Raw genomic sequence first — 17,188 nt, forward strand, 5'->3', positions numbered from 1 at the left:
AGACACTACAAATACGTCTTTTAATGGATCTTAAATATGGAATTCTCAAAAATTATGTTACAAACAAGTATTCTCATACAAGTGTAGAGGCAGTGTCTGTGTAATGAGTCCAGATAATGTGGCTAGACTGACTTCATGCTTTCCATGCAAACTAAATGCGATATTTGGTGCCAGGGTATCTGATTCCATATTGTTGAGTGTATATACAGAAATGCTGTATGCTGTAAACATGAATAGCATGATGGTTTTGAATCACATACTGTTGCTGAATATTCTAACCTTTCACAGACGTTTAAAGCATGAACATTTGCCTTTCAGGTATATATTCTCTTTGCTCACTCCGCAATCATTTCTTCTATTGTCTTTCACTAACCCTGTTTATGTACGCAAAGCATAGGTTTTCAATTCACAGATGCATGTTGTTTTTAAATCTTTTATCACATCGTGTGCTGTTGAATGACTGACATAGATCACTTGCGCATTTGAGCTGCTAACATTCACAGCATTCCTCCAGGCCTGGTAAGTACATGTTTTTATGCTTATCATGAATTCAAAATCAAAAAATTTAAAACATGCAGTCTGAAAATAGTGATAGTTTTTCTTTTGTATTCCTTTTTAGGTGAATAAAGTCATTGCTGGTGTCATTGACCAAACGACTGGAGAAGTCCTGTCAGTCTTTCAGTCTATTTTAAAAGGTTTTATTGACTATAACACTGGGATTAGATTGCTTGAGAATCAGCTGATCCTTTCTGGAATAGTTTCTCCAGAATTAGGAGTATGTTATGATTTGGAAGAAGCTAAAGCTCATGCCTTAATTGATGAGCAGACTCTGTTGCATTTGCAGGAATTAAGTTATGCAAAGAAGCTTATATCAGAGTCATCATTACCAAATCTTCCAGTTGTTTCAGCTTTAGAACAAGGTCTAATTTCAGAACCTTTGGCTATTAAAATTCTAGAGAATGAGCTTTCAAGTGGGCACTTGATTTTGCCATCTACGGGAGAAAACCTAACTTTGCAGAATGCTTTTCAGAGAAACCTGGTGTATCCAACATTATATGCAGAACTTCTGGAAAGACAAGACACTTGTAAAGATCTCATAGACCCCAACTGTGCTGAGAAGATTTCCCTTCAACAGATGTTTCATAGAAGCATAATACACAAAGAAACAGGGCTAAGACTTCTACCTGTGAAACCACAAGAAAAAGGTAGAATCACGTTCAAATGTGGAAGGAGGATAGCTGTTTTGAGGGCAGCCCATGAAGGAATCATTGATCGGGAAACAATGTTCAGGCTGCTGGGTGCTCAGCTAGTGTCTGGAGGTATAATTGACCCTGACTCAGGGAAGCGAATGACTGTGGAAGAGGCCATGAAACAAGGGATGATAGATCAGGACACTGCTTGTGGGATCCTCACACATCAGGTTCAGAGTGGTGGAATCCTTTTTCAAAATTCAGGACAACGCTTGACTGTTGATGAAGCTGTACAGTGCAACTTAATATCATCTACCAGTGCACTGCTGGTATTAGAAGCACAGAGAGGCTTTGTTGGCCTAATTTGGCCTCACACTGGTGAAATATTCCCTGTATCAACTTCTTTGCATCAAGAGATGATAACAAATGAGCTGGCAATCAAAATACTAAATAATAGACAGAAAATAGCTGCACTTTACATTCCAGAAACTTGTGAAATAATCAGTCTAGATAAGGCTGCACAGTCAGGGATAATAGACATGAATACTGTATCTGTTTTGACCAATGTGACTTTACCAGATAAAATGCCTAATGTAGAAGAATTAGAGTCCCCTTGTAAAAATGCTGCAAAATGGTTATCAACATATGAATTCCTGCCGTCTGTTTTGCATGACTGTGAGGAGGAACATGAACGTTCTGGCGCAGAAGGCCCTATATGTCATAATTTAGATCAGGCTAAGAAACTATTCATGTCTTATCTAATGGTGAATAGTTATATGGATGCAAACACTGGCGAAAGACTTTTGTTATATGATGGACAACTGCAAGAAGCCATAAATATGTTGCTGGAAGGTGGTGATGGTGTTGCGTACAATGATGGTGTGTCAGAAGTGGAGTTTCATAATAAATACATAAGCCAGAAAGGAATTAAACTGAATTTAGCTGGTAGTGCCCACTTTAATAATGTTGCAGGCAGTGTTCAGGGTGATCTTTTGGGTGCTCAGAATGCTTCTAGTAATGGGAAGTTAATTCAGTTTGAAGGCTGTAGGGATTATGTATCTTCACAAGGAGATCTTCATGTGTGTGGACCAGATGTTTGTGATGCTGTTGGTACCGAGCAATCAGAATATACGCAGGAGACACTGTTAACTAACTCTGCAGGACTTAGAAATGTAGTAAGTAGCACTCAAAACTCCATTAACAGGAATGTACTCAGAGGTCTTCCGGAGGTTTCTGAGTGCAAGCGTAGTAGTCAGAATGCAGATTCAGGAAACATTGAAGAATACCTTTCAAATAACTCAAATCCAAATCTCATTTCACAAACAGAGAAAGGAGATATTTCTATGGCATACAGTTTGCATAATGAAAACAAGAATGGTAAAACCTCACAGGATTCCTTCAGTGTGAATGATTTGTCAGATAATGAAACCTGGGTAGAACTGCGAAGATGCACCAAATACAAGCCTTGCATACTGCAAGCTGACGATACCAGAATGGTACTGGATAACAGCAATAAAGATGATTTTCAGAGAAGTTTTGGTCCATCCATCAGTGCAAATACTGAATACAGACTTCCAGAGGAATTGGTTAGGCAGTGTGGTGACATACTACAGTTTGGAGATAATGGATACAGTAAGCAACCTCTACAAGACTATGCTGATGTACATAACAGACTATCCCTAGCAGACTGTCTTTGTGCACATGACAGGCCGTCCTTGGAGAATTGTACTGATTTGCAGAGTAAGCTGTTTCTAGAAGACAGTGGAGAAATGCACGGCAGGACTTCATTGGCTCGTGACACTGTTACACATGACGGACCACCTGTGGAGGACAGTAACAGCACAGCACTAAGGCTAACAGTAGAAGAAAGCAATCTTAAATTTGAAAAGTTACTGCTATGTGACAGTAGTTCTGATTCATCCATAGAAGAGAGTGATGGCCTCACACAGTTTGAAAGTAACTGCTTTGAGCATGAATGTGGTGAGGTAGCTGCTGCAGATGACAGCTCTCAGCTTGATGATGATGATGATGATGCCTATGAAACACCTCAGGTTGATGATGATGACAGTGATGTCTATGATACTCCACAAATTGATGATGATGATTCCTATGAAAGTCCCCAAGGTGATGATGGTTTTGATTCATTGAGGTTGAGGGATGATAAAACACAAGAGCCAGAATTGTCTGGAACATCAGTTCCATTAGGTATTCTAGAGGAGAGGGGTGGTCTGATAACCCTTAGGGGAGAGACTAACTCTTTTCAAGAACTTGCAGCTGATGCTGGAGAGAGTGTCTATGTAAATCTCATGGGGCTACCTGAGAATGTAAATACAGCTTCTGCAAGTGCTGACACTATGGAAAGAATTCCTGAGGAGGAAAGAGAGCTAACGGGGAGCTTTGGAGGGAAGGAGCAAAAATTACCAGTTATTCTGCAAGGTGAAGGAAGCAGTGAGGGAGGCCTTAGTTCTTTACGGAAGATGTATGAATCAGAAATACAAGACAGAAATGAGGAAGATGAACTGAAAGTGGAAAGTGACTCTTACGAGGATGAATCTGAAGGCTCACAGGATGAGGAAGGCTATGAGGAAGATGATGACGGTTATGATGACTCTGACACTGATTCTGACAGTGATGAAAAAGATATTTTTCATTCACATCATCAATACGTAAGCAAAGGTGACCAGCTGTTAATTTCCTTAGGTGACATAGAAAATACTGATGAAAATAATCAGAATGTTGATGACACTTGCTATTCTTCAGGCCACAAGGCAGGATATACTTTTCAATTCCAGTCTAGCCATGAAAATGGAAGACTGTCCTCAGGAAAATGTGAACCTGCATCAGATGTTTCTGAGGAAAGATGTGTTGGTCTTACATGTACAAGTGAAGAAGACAGACAGCAAGAAACAGAAGATGAATATGGGACTTCTGTTAAAAATAAACACATGTCACAAGACACTACTGAGCCTATACAGTCTGAAAATACCTTTGACACTAAGTTGCTCTTCAGTAAGAGTGAAGCAAATGATAAAAGACAGCTTAAGGCTCCAAGTCCTGAGTCTGATGATACTGTGACACCTGATGTTAGTGTAACAGCCTTCCTAATTGCAAAGCATGCTACTGATGGTGATGAAAGTACTCAGACAGATTTGATTCTCTCAGAATCCTTTATTGATGGCATGAATGAAAACAGTAATACCGTGCCAACGTTACATTCAGATAATGGGCGAAGACAGAGCAAAGCAGTATTTGCAGAGGAAAAAATATTAAATGATATGACCGGGATGGAACAACTAAAGGAAATTTCATCCCGAATGGACATTAAATTTCTTACGGAAATGCCTTACGTAAGCGATGGTGATAGTTCAGTTAGTGACCAAGTACATCCAGTCACTGGTTGGAAGCATGGCCAGATGGGAAGAGGTTTTGAAATTCTTACAGAAAATAGAGTAAATGTTATGGAGGAATGTGATATCATGGGGCCAAGTAAAAGTCCCATTCAGATGGAAAGCCTTGGGGAAATATTTGATGCATCAGTAATTAGAGCTGATAGAGAAACTCCTGTTTCAAGTAAACGAAAAATAAATGCTGATCAAGTTTTGCTTGATGTTGGAGATGGCCTGAAATCAGATGAATTTAAGAGAAATTTTAATATTTCTGCTTCTTTAATACAGCACACAACAGACATAAGAGAAGGTGGCCATTCAGAATTGGATAAAACTGAATCCTGTTGCTTTGAGGACGAGGAAGAAAGGAAAAAGGGTATAGAGAATGAAAAGGATTTTCTGCTAAATGTGGAGGAAAAGTATTCAAGTGAATTTACCACTTGCTCTTTTCCCCCAACTGATACAGTGAAATCAAAGGAAATTAGCATAACCAAAGAAACTGGGAGAGTTATCTGTCAAAATACTGACAGTGTTCTTATGGACTTTTCAGAAAACAGTGGTAGTGAATTTTCCACAATAGGTGGAATAGCAGGTGCTCCAAGAAGTATTGAGGATGCCAAAGAGTCAAGGGGTGGGAGTGGATTGCTACCTTCTGGGAGTTATACCTATACTGGTGATGTTTATTCTGCAATTCTGAGCAGCACAGGGGTTGAATTGAATTATGGTGTTCAGAATGAACATGAGACATTGCAAAACACAAAGGGAGAAAGTTGCATGATCAGTGAGACTTCTTCCCTTGAAAATGGTTTCGAAAAACAAATGTCCGTGGAGTCATTGCAAAAGGAAACAGGACCCCACAAAGATTTTCAAGTAAAGGATGGTATTTCACAATCACCAGAAATGTGTGATGAACTAATGGAAGACTTAAAGAATATGTTACAGAAGAAATTGAAAATGGGACATGTTTACTGCAAGCAGGAGGGTGAACCCCTAAGTTACTCTGATACCAAAATTTTAATGCAGAATTTACTTGCAATGGTTAGAAGCACCCACCTTCGGAATGACACATCTAGTGAGTCAAATCTCAAGCAAATAAGCAATACTATCAGAACTGCATTTATGGTTAGCACACCATGTACAGAGCCAAAGGACAGTGATGCTCCTTCATTGCCTTGGCCTGACTGCAGAAGTCCTGATCTTCTTCATGATATACTCAAGCAGGAATCCTGCAAGCAAAAGATGGCTGATCCAAACAAAAGGAAGAGTGAAACAGACATTAAAGCTCCTGTTTCAAAACTTACTGCTTCTGAACTTCTGGAGATTTTTCCAATTTCACCAGGAGATGAAAGTACAAGCAAGTTAGAGGAGCTGATAAGTGGTTTGCTTACAAGCTCACAGGTTGCTGGTATCACCACAGAACGTGAGGGTAAAGGCAAAGTGGCTGGGCTTTGTACTCTTTTCTCAACAGAACAATCGGGGTTTGGATCAGAATTTGCTAAGGAGAAAGCTTTGGCAGATGACCCAGCTGTTGCTTGGAAAAATGACCAGGAGCATGGGAATATGGGCAGCCTGTCCAAAGGCTTTACTGAGCCTGTTTTCAAAGCAAAAGGAGTGGTCCAGGAAGACACTTCCACTTGCACAGTAAGTAACCGTAACTGATAACATGGTTTGTGTCCTGTGTGAAAGTAACTGCATGAATCCTTCCAAGTGCTGGAGAGAATAATTAAATTGGAAAAATAGTTGGAAAAATGAATTATAAATTTGAAATAAATTATGATTATAACAAGGACTTTTATGGCTTATTTTAAAATTTGTCTATTTGGAGAACCTTTTCTTACTGTTAAAACTCATTTTCAGATCAATGGAATACAGCAGTTAATAGAGAAAATGAGAGGACATTTGGCAGTGCTTCAAGATATGAAAAGCCACCTGGATATCCAGCAGCCTATTAGTAACAACCTGGAAATATTGAAAGGTGAACTGCAACAACTAGAGGTAAATAAAATATTCTTTGTGCTTGTACTTCAGTGTTGGGTGCTAGGAAAAGCCCTTGGATTAAAAAAAGAGATTTCAAATATCATTACAGTTATTCAGATTTAAATGCCTTTCTTCCTTAGTAACTTAATGCATCTTACATATATTCTCTTTGTAGTCATTTGAGTCAGGACTGGCTACTTTTGCAATTATCTTAAAAAAGGACATGAAGTTGACAGAGGACTTTTTGAAGCTTTGTAACAGAGATATTCCTGAAGAGAAACTTAAAGAGCTGAAGATAAGTTACAACTATGTGCAGGAAGCATTTTTGGTGGTCTGTGATACATCTTCAAAACAAGCAAAACAAATAGTCTCTGCAGTTGACTTGGAAATGGTATGTTTCTATCAGTGTACATTTTAACCTTTTTGAAGAAGGTATCTTTACCTTCTTAAAGATAATTTGGCTAAGAATGAGTTTGTTTTTCTTTATTTTGTTTTATCTTAATATAAAAATACATCTATGATTCTATTTCATATGATAGAAAATGTGACTAGACTCCAGAAACATAAATAAACGTACAACTTCCCTTTCTAGTCTAAGATTGCAGTATCACACCAGGAACTTTTAAACAAACTGCAGAGATTTTCAGACTGGATCACAGAAAACAGGAAAACCATGAATGACTTCACAGTGAATACTAATGATATGGAAGAGATGAAGCAAAGTTTACAGCTATTTAAAGTAGGTATTCTTTATAACAGGTGTTGGCGCTTATTAAATGTTGCTACTTACTATGAATTGTTACCTAGGTTTTTTATACCTGGTTATTAATCTCTCTTACTGAAACAGATAGCTAGAAATAATTCATTAAGATGACAACTACTTTCTAATCCAGTAATAAAATCTTGCTGATTTGCTTTATGTCTTGAAGAAACTTTTGGTATAGTTTGGCTTACTGAGAAAGCTACAGGTTCTGCTTACATTTGTGGCAATAAATCTGACCCTTTTTTGGAAATCTAATTTATAATACAGGTACTTTAGTGGTTAAAATTGGGTCTTTATATCTGAGGTCCAGGAACTCTACTGAATTTCAGTTAGCTTTCAAATCAATTATATGTGAGAATGGAAGATGAGGGAAGATATCTTCATTACGCACTATGAAATGAGCCACAAAAACCAAATCAGATAAACTTTTAATAATGTTCATACACCTCTGTATGTATGAATGATACAAATTACATTATTTTATGGTGCTTTAATAGGATTCCAGTATGCATGGTAATGTCTTGTGCGTAACCGTGGGCAGAATTTGCCATACTGTTGGAAATGGGGCTTCTCGTTGTGGAGTCAAGAATAAGAATGCTTTCAAGGAAATATTTTAACATCACTGGATCTTCAGACCTAGAACCTAGAACTGTTAAACCTAGCATGCCATAAATCTTCCAGAGTTGAAGGTCAGCCAGTTTTCAGGCATCCATGAGAAAGCAAATAGAGATGTTCAAGGTCATCTTATTTGTTACTTGGACATGGACTGTCCCAGAGGCAAACCATGCATAAATTCACATGCTGTCTCTGAATGTGTTAGAATGATTCTGACATGGAGTTTTGATTTACTGTGGCCAAACTGTCTTTCAAAAGTATCTTGGGACAGGGGCTAAGAAAAGAGGGTACTGATACTTGTGTTTTATTTGTGCTGAATTTGTCTTCATTGCTAGTCATTTCCCTCTGTTCATTCACAGGGCAGTGCTGCAGAGCTTGGCTGTAAAAAAACTCAACTGGACTCCACTGCATTTGATGTTCAGTTCTTCATTTCTGAACATGCTCAAGATCTTTCTCCTAATCAGAGCAAACAACTGCTGAGGCTCTTAAATACCACCCAGAAATCTTTTCAGGAAGTACAGGAGGCAATAACATCTCAAGTGGAAAGTTTAGAGACTCGGTTACAGGCAGCACAAGAGCTGGGTGATCAGAAGGTTTGCCTTTGTGTGTGAATGTGTGCTGAGTGTTTCTGTCTATGGATGAGGAATTTTAATACCAGCATGTAGTATTGTGTTCCTATCTTAAGTTTTACTATTGATGATTCTATAGAGATGATATTGATTAACTTGGTGAATTTTCATTTTAGTCTTTCCTTGGTACAGTCACAGAAACAGCATGTTAGATTATGGACAGACACAGTTTTGGACACAAGCATCTGTAGAGCCTGAGGTGACCAGGTCTGCTCTTCCTAGCAGGTGGAGAAATTTACTTGAGGTTTCTCACAGGTGTTGTTTGTTTAGCAGCTGTATCAGTAGTTAAAGCAGTGAACTCTTCCAGCTGCAGCTGTATTGAGCAGTGAATTTACTATCGCACCGTTGCTCATCACTTCTGTTCTGCTGATGTTATTTTCCTTTAATTTGCCAGGTCTTGACCTTTTTTCTAGGTCTTTGTAGTCAAAGAACCAGATTTGCTACCATGGCTTATTTTGACTGAGACAGGTTAGAGGGACAAGCATATGAGTGAACCAGCTCTGATCTTTGCAGTTCTAGGCATGGGCAGTGGGAAAGCTAGGAGTCCAGTTAGGACAGTTACGTCTTCAGCTGGCATGGCTGCAGTTGGCAAGCATAAGCAGCTTTTGTAGAGTCAAGGATCACAGTATCACAGTATGTTAGAGATTGGAAGGGACCTCAAAAGATCATCTAGTCCAATCCCCCTGCCGGAGCAGGAACACCTAGATAATGTTACACAGGAATGCGTCCAGGCGGGTTTTGAATGTCTCCAGGGAAGGAGACTCCACAACCTCCCTGGGCAGCCTGTTCCAGTGTTCTGTCACCCTCACTGAGAAGAAGTTTCTTCTCAAGTTTAAGTGGAACCTCTTGTGTTCCAGTTTGTACCCATTACCCCTTGTCCTATCATTGTTTGCCACTGAAGGATGCTGATAAGATGCTGCATCTCCTCTCATAAAAGCCTTCTTAAGACTCAGAATAACCACCTCAGCCTCCAGTTTATGCATAGTGAAAGGTGTTTTAGCATTCTGAAGACTTTGGATTAGTTTGCCATTCTAAGAACATTTGTTTCCACCATACTTTGTGAAAGAAATGTGAAACTGAGTAAAGAAAAAGCACAGATAACTTCTAGGACATAGTAACAATAATGAGCTTGCATGTTTTGATCTTTTCTGCTGCTTAAAAAGTCAATGTTTCTATTCAGGTAACATATTATACATACCAACAAACACTAACTCACAATCACAACTAACCTCTGTTTTGATATCCTTTTTTCAGAATTAATAGTATTTGTCACAGGCTTCAAGCAGTTAAGAGACTGGATTTTCACTCCTGTCGTTTGGAGATTTCATCTTTCACATATGTGCATGGCCAGACTTCTACTGGGCAATTCCATCAAACATGGTCTCTTTTACTTACAACATACTTGAGGTTTATTATCCATAACTTCTGTATGTTCATCTTGCTCTTTGTACCACTGCTATCATGTTTACAGCATACTTTTAAAATGATTGCTTTGCAATATTGATGTTCAAAGGTAATTCCAATTAGAGTGTCTTTTGGTTCCTGAAGTGAGGATGTTTTTGTTTTATTGTTCAATTGTACTTGGCTCTAATATAGGATGTGGCTGAACGGCAGCAGGAATGCAAAGAGAAACTGCAGGAAATCTGTGATTTGCTTACACAGACTGAAAATCGACTCATTGGACAGCGAGTGTCTCTTGTTATTGGAGACAGCAAGGCTGAGCTGGAACAGTACCAGACCAAACAGGAGGTATGTGCAATTCTAGTTAGATAAGTTAAGGAAACCTGAGTGCAGAGGAAAGTGACTACACTCTTTTGTTGAATAACAAGACTTGTCATGGGAGAGTAAAATAGATTTGTTTGACCTACCAAAAGTAAAGGCTTAAGGGCATGCATTTAGCCTGCTCCCCATGAATACACTCTAGTATGTGCCAGTGGGAAAAACGAAATTTTCAACCTAGGAGACCCTAGAATAGGGAGTATGTACTAGGCATTTCCAGAAGTACTCTTGGTGCAGGCATGAAATTTGTAATGCATTACCCAAGATTGTTCCTGTCAGATGTGATAAAATCACAGTCATTTATTATGCTAAAATAATGTAACCAGCTTTTTAACTGGTTATCAGGCGGTGCTTATTCCTGTTCGCAGTATTTTGAAGAAATTTGCTGGACACTGTCTCTTGCCTGAGGCTTTCCATTGCCACATTCTTTTTTTGGTTTGAATTTTTTTTTCTAGTGTTGCTTGCAGTCTCCTTGGTGTAAGAGAGCCCTCTCAGTTTGCTCGTTTTCCTGTTAAGACCTTGCCTCTCAGCTTTTACTCTGTCTTGATTAATATTAATTGAGTTTATGATAGTCAAAGGACTGAAGGACCTGGTACTCTTCTTCCTTCTCCTAATAGTAGTTTACTGTACCCTAGAGCTCCAGGTCAGGTTTAGTAATCTATAAAGGCAGAAATCTCCGTATTCATTTTGCCTCACTTTACTTATCTCCAGCGTAACAAATCTAATTTGTTGAAGTTCTTATAGTCAGTAGAAAGATACAGACACCCCTGAGGTAACTTTTAATACCACTTACCTGTCTTAAGAATGTATGGCCTACGTGGGGTACCCATGGGAGTGAAGACCTGGTATAGCATTTGGTTAAATTTTTTTCCATCAGCTGTTTGTGACAGCCTAGCAGACCAGTTGTTATTTGCTGACTGATTTTGTGGAGGCACCATTGTAGAAGAGTGTCTCGGGAATGAAATGAGGGCTTAAAAAAGGTATTTTATAGATTTTACAGAGCTTGCATCTTCAGTGAGCTGTTTGAAAGGGAGCACAGAGATCTTTGTCAGAGAAGAAGAATCGTGTCTTGGTATAGTGTCCTCAGGAAAAATCTAACATACTTGCTGAAGTGCTAAAATAAGCTGCAGATTTAGCTGCCAAGCTATATTCTATAATTGCTACAAAATATGTAGTGTAGGATGGGAATCAAATGTTTGGTCTTGCAGCTTCAAGAGTGTTACACAGCATATAAAGAAAAAACCCTTCATTATTTCAGTAACTGAGTGACTGTATTCAGTAGCATAATTACTGTTAAAATTAAAGCTCTCCTCAGATAACTGAGAGGCAGGGTTTTTTCATCTGACTCTTATAGGACTAGGCAAACTGCTTTGGATAAACTAAAACTAAACATCTGTCCTCTGTGGAATTTAATTGAATTAAGCATTCTTTAGAAATTGAAATATTATGATTTTAAAAGTAAAAATATTCTGACAGCATTTCTGGCCTGAACAAAACCTGAAAACTTCCACCTGGGAAAGATGACCACAAGTTTCTGACTTCTGTTCAGTCCCCTTATTGTCTTCAGCTTTCTGTTGAGATGGTAATGGGATGAAATTTGTGAGCAGACTCACTAAATACGGTATAACAGATTTACTTTATCTCTTGATACCTAAAAAGTAGTATATATTTTCTTCTGTATACATGGATATACAATATTTGAGCTGCTAAACAAAGGAAAAATGTGGCCTCATTCTGAATAGCAGTGTAAGCCAGCAGGTTTGAAATTTAAGAAAAAGATTGAGCTGCAGCAACATTGTCAGATGTTGAATTGATTTTATTTTTGTAATAATCTTATCTGCAGTTTTGTATCATGTGTAATGTATCGTGCTCTCCCAGGTAAGAAAAGACCATTGTGGTGCTTATCCCTAGAACAGAGATAGTTCAAATAAAGGTAATTGGAAAGGTCTAGTCAATAATTTATTTACTCTTCTTTCTTTTTTTCTCAAAAGGAGATACAAAAAGACATGAGAATGAGTGCCCAGACATTGGCAGAGATCGTGAAAAATACTGAATCCTTCTTGAAAGAGAATGGAGAAAGGTTGTCACAAGAAGACAAGACTATTCTGGAACAGAAACTAAATGAAGCTAAGACAAAGTGTTTGCTCCTTAGCCAGAAAGCAGAAGAGTCCAGAAAAGAACTGGATAAAGCGATGACAACAGCAATTAAGCAGGAAACAGAAAAGGTTTTTAGGCAACCATTTTGTACCTTTATTCAAGCTTTCTATGTTTCTTACAGAATTCGTCTTGCAACTTACTATCGTGTGGTGGGTTCACCCTGGCTGGTCACCAGGTACCCACCAAAGCTGCTCTATCACTCCCCTTCTCAGCTGGAGAGAGAATATAACAAAAGGCTTATGGGTCAAGATAAGGACAAGGAGAGTTCACTGAGCAATTACTGTTATGGGCAAAATAGACTTGACTTGGGGAAATTAATTAATTACCAATAAAATCAGAGGAGGATAATGAGAAATAAAAACCACCTTCATCCCATCCCTCTCATCTTCCTGGGCTTAACTTTACTTCCAGATTCTCTACCTCCTCCCTCCCAGTAGCACAGGCAAAATAGAAATGGGGGTTGTGGTCAGTTCATCATACACTGACTCTATGGCTCTTTCCTCCTCAGGAGAGGACCCCTCATGCTCTTCACTTGCTCCACTGTCAGTCCCCCATGGGGTCGCAAGTGCTGCCTGCAAACCTGCTCCAGTGTGGGCTCCTCTCTCCATGGGGCCACAGGTCCTGCCAGGAGCCTGTTCCAGCACAGGCTTCCCATGGGGTCACAGCCTCCTTTGGGCATCTCTCTTCTCTGGTGTGGGGTCCTCCATGGGCTGCAGGTGGAGATCTGCTCCACCATGGGCTTCCATGGGCTGCAGGGGCACAGCTGCCTCACTATGGGCTGCACCACAGGCTGCAGGGGAATCTCTGCTCTGGTGCATGGAGCACCTCCTGCCCTCCTTCTGCACTGACCTTGGTGTCTGCAGAGCTGTTCCTCTCATGTTCTCACTTCTCTCTCCAGCTGCAGTTGCTCATTTTTTTGTCCTCTCTTCTTAAACACAGAGGCACTACCACCATCACTAATGGGCTCAGCCATAGATGGTGGTGGGTCCATCTTGGAACTGGCTGTCATTGGCTCTATTGGGCATGGGGGAAGCTTCTCACAGAAGCCAAACCTGTAGCCCTCCTGCTACCGAAACCTTGCTTTGCAAACCCAATACATATTGATATACTCTGGAGAGATTTAGTCACCCAAATGAATTATGACTTTATAAACTGTTTGCTGGTTTATTTTCTTTATAAAATAAACAGCAACATATATGACAATCAAAAATTTTATTTAATATTAATGTATTTTAAATGGTGTATTTGCATATGATAGTTTGTAGTGCATAAAGAAGATTTCTAAACTGAAAGTGTGAAATTTCAATGTAGGTTGCAGCCATAGAACAGCTGGAAGAAAGTAAAAATACAATAGAAAATCTCTTGGATTGGTTATCAAATGTGGATAAAGAAGCAGAGTATGGCCAGAAGTTCAAGCAGGCAATAGAACAGAATGGAACACACTATGAAGAGGGAGATGTGAAGGCTTTGGAAGGAGAGGAGGATGACGTCAATGGTAATCTGCTGGAAATTCAGCAAGACATTGAAACTCAGGTGGATGGACTACTAAAAAGCACAGAAGATAATCTGAACCAGCAGTATCAGAAAGTCAAGGTACTGTTACTGGGTTTATGCAATGCTTAGGTGCTAAGCGTTTCAGTCCCCATTCAACATGAGTGAATTCAGTCTCATCCTTTCTGTCATAGACTTTGGGACAGACACTAGGAAGTTTGTGACATACAGTGGTAGGAATTTCAGTAGTTAGAATGTATTGGAATTTGTCACTTTTTTTTGCTGTTAACTATGTTGTTTCCTGCAAAATAACAAAAAGGACATATTCTGCAAGGTAAATGTTTAGAATCGTAATGGTGAGTCCATTTTTAATTTTTATAGTGAGAAATGAATGCAGGTAAATGAAATGAGAAAAGCAGCAACATAAATTCATAACCTTTATGTGACTTCTTAAAAAATCTTTGTAATAGCCACAGATTCAAACCCTGGGAACACTGGTTGCCAGTAGCTGCAAATAAAGGTTTGCTGAAATTACATTCCCTGTATCTTTAACATATGAGCAGAGCACTATTTGCAGGCCTCAGAAGGATGAATTATATAAAACCACAGTGCAGCATTTTAAAAACGGGTTTTCCAGGTAAGATAATTGGAAGCATTTAAAATAATAAAAGCTCAGTTTTATGGGTTTTGTTGACTTACAGTTGAGCAGCCAAGAACTTTTAGGTGTGGTTTGATGGCCATGTTGATGAAAACAGTTATGCTGGTAGCTGATACTTAGATTTTCTTTCTTATGAAAAAAAGGGGGGGGGAGGGGTACAGAAACCTAAGAAAATAACAGCATTTGTTTTTGTGTACATTAGGCTTTTACTTCCACTTTTTCAATAGTTCTTTTCTGCACCTGATGCCTATGGGATACTTGCTCACTGTACTCATAGATGAAAAGCATACCGATCTATTTTACATAGCTATTTTACATGGAAGTAGAAGACCTTCAAGAATGGAGTTTTAATTTTTTTGTTTTGTTTTGCTTTTTTTTTTTTTTTTTGTTTTGTTTGTTTGTTTGTTTTAATGTATTTGAAATAGGGGTTTTATGTGGCAGACAGTTCTAGTTCCTATGACTTTATTTTTTTTATGAGATTGAAACCATTTCCATGCACAGAATGTGTCTTGGTTTCCGATGTCAGAAGGATTGAATATATTTGATAAGAATCACTGCTCTTGAAACTGAAAAATCAAGTTAAAATAATTAAATAATAATGTTTGTTCACTCAATATAAGAAGAAAGTGTCTGTATTTTCTTTACTGTTTGGTGCTTTCATTCCTTTTGATCTGTTTGCCTGAAATGATAGCTACAATGTGCGTAACATGAAACAGAACAGTTTTGATTTGGAAGTTGCCTACCTTTGACTGCTTTCTTTGATAAATCCTATTTTGAGACAGGGAATTAGGGAAAGTCTGATCACAATAAGCACACTAAGTGTTCAGTAATACACAAATAATTTTTACTAGGAAAAAATGGGAAAGACTGATAACACCTACTTTTACTGTACTAGACAGAGTATAGGGGAAAGTGTTTGTGTGGTGTATATATGTCCTAGTATTTTTGAGTTCCAGTGATATTTGAAGATTCCCACTAAGTCATAGGCTGTGTACCTGACTAAAATTGCCATTGGATGTTTCATGACATTTTGAAACTGCACAGCAATATGATGACCAGGAGTCACTCTTTCATTTAAATTTCAAAATGCTTTTATAAATAAATAAGAGGAAAATAAATAAAGCTTTTTTGTCATTTTGATGGACTTTATTTTACTCATTGTTTCCAAAGAACTATCCGGAAGGTGCTGGTCATTATTTGTTCTTTCTTTTCTTGTAGGCTCAACATGAGAAAATTATTTCCCAGCAGCAGGCTATCATAATAGCAACTCAGTCTGCTCAGGCACTGCTTGAAAAACAAGGGCATTACCTTTCCCCTGAAGAAAAAGACAAGATGCAAAGGAACATGAAAGAGCTGAAGGCTCAGTATGAGACTGCTTTGGCTGAATCAGAACGGAAAATGAAATTGACTCGTTCTTTAAGAGAAGAACTTGAGAAATTTGATGCAGACTATAGTGAATTTGAAACATGGCTGCAGCAGGCAGAACAAGAACTTGACAATTTGGAGGCAGGTGCTTCTGACTTCAGTGGTATTATGGTCAAATTGAAACGGCAAAAGAGTTTCTCAGAAGATGTTATATCTCACAAAGGTGATTTACGGTATATTACAATTTCTGGACAAAGAGTTTTAGATGCTGCAAGGTCATGTAGCAAAAGAGATGGTGTGAAGGTTGACAAAGATGGTATTGATACTTCGGCTACATATACTGAAGTGCAAAATAAATTGGATAGTGCTTCAGATCGTTTCAAATCTCTCTATACTAAGGTAAGATTTATTTATACTGAGTCGGAAAGAGTACTATAATTTGGAATTTTGTGTTGAAAGGGTTTAGCTGATGGAACAAGTACTGTGAGAATTTGTAAATTCTTTGATTTGTAAAGTTAGGTGACAGCACAAGATACTTTTCTAGAAGGTTGCTTTAGTCAAGTGCTGAACTGTTTAAGGTCTGAATGGATGAAATTTTCTAAAATGTATTGCAAGGGAGAAATGAGATTAGATTTCTCCATTGTACTTTTCAGCCTTAAACAAACTCTTTGAGTTTATGACAGGAGACCCGAGTAGCATTTTGCTGTGGAAATAAATTGTGATACTTCTAGATAGATAATATTTCTTTAACAACTTCCTTGTGAAATTTCCCACAACTGTTTATTTACTTGGCTTCTTACTAATAAAATCAGTAGAGAGCTAGACTATGCCAAGATTAACATTCAGAATTTCAGTTTGATTTTTATCCTGAAATAGTTTGTCCCAATGTGACCTTTGTTGTCAGCACTTGGCTTGCAAGAGCATAGTGATTTGAGGATAGCGATTCTTTTCCACTCTTCTGCCAGATAAGCATTTTATCCTTAACAGTCTGAGCTTAGTCTCTAACTAATGGGAAACTAGCAGTGCAAAATCCTTTATGTACCTTAGCGAAGGAAGATAATCCAGCTGTTTGTGCCAGGTGCACATATGGAATCTATCTGATAGAACTAGACAAACATCACTAACTGGTCTCACGTGCCAAATTTCCTGCTGTTTTAAGGGAAACAAAGTGTTGTTTG

The 17,188-nt window shown here is 38.5% G+C and overlaps 1 protein-coding gene across 7 annotated transcripts in view; it reads left to right on the plus strand.

The window, feature by feature from the left end:
• Positions 1-17,188, plus strand: part of DST (dystonin) — a 296,486-nt gene that overhangs the window by 180,853 nt on the left and 98,445 nt on the right. For 6 of the 7 annotated variants that reach the window (XM_061460567.1, XM_061460568.1, XM_061460569.1 and 3 more), the window contains 4 exons: positions 10,157-10,309; positions 12,331-12,564; positions 13,808-14,089; positions 15,864-16,409. In XM_061460567.1, coding sequence (XP_061316551.1) covers positions 10,157-10,309; positions 12,331-12,564; positions 13,808-14,089; positions 15,864-16,409 — 1,215 coding nt within the window. Of the gene's footprint in view, positions 1-619; positions 6,218-6,433; positions 6,572-6,728; positions 6,945-7,145; positions 7,293-8,290; positions 8,525-10,156; positions 10,310-12,330; positions 12,565-13,807; positions 14,090-15,863; positions 16,410-17,188 lie in introns of all 7 variants that reach the window. The other variant, XM_061460566.1, reaches the window with a different exon arrangement.

Source organism: Pezoporus flaviventris, unplaced genomic scaffold, assembly GCF_033815535.1.
Source record: "Pezoporus flaviventris isolate CSIRO_AGI_PZ_B2104156 unplaced genomic scaffold, CSIRO_AGI_Pfla_v1 ptg000031l, whole genome shotgun sequence".
In the NCBI taxonomy this organism is placed as follows: Eukaryota; Metazoa; Chordata; class Aves; order Psittaciformes; family Psittacidae; genus Pezoporus; species Pezoporus flaviventris.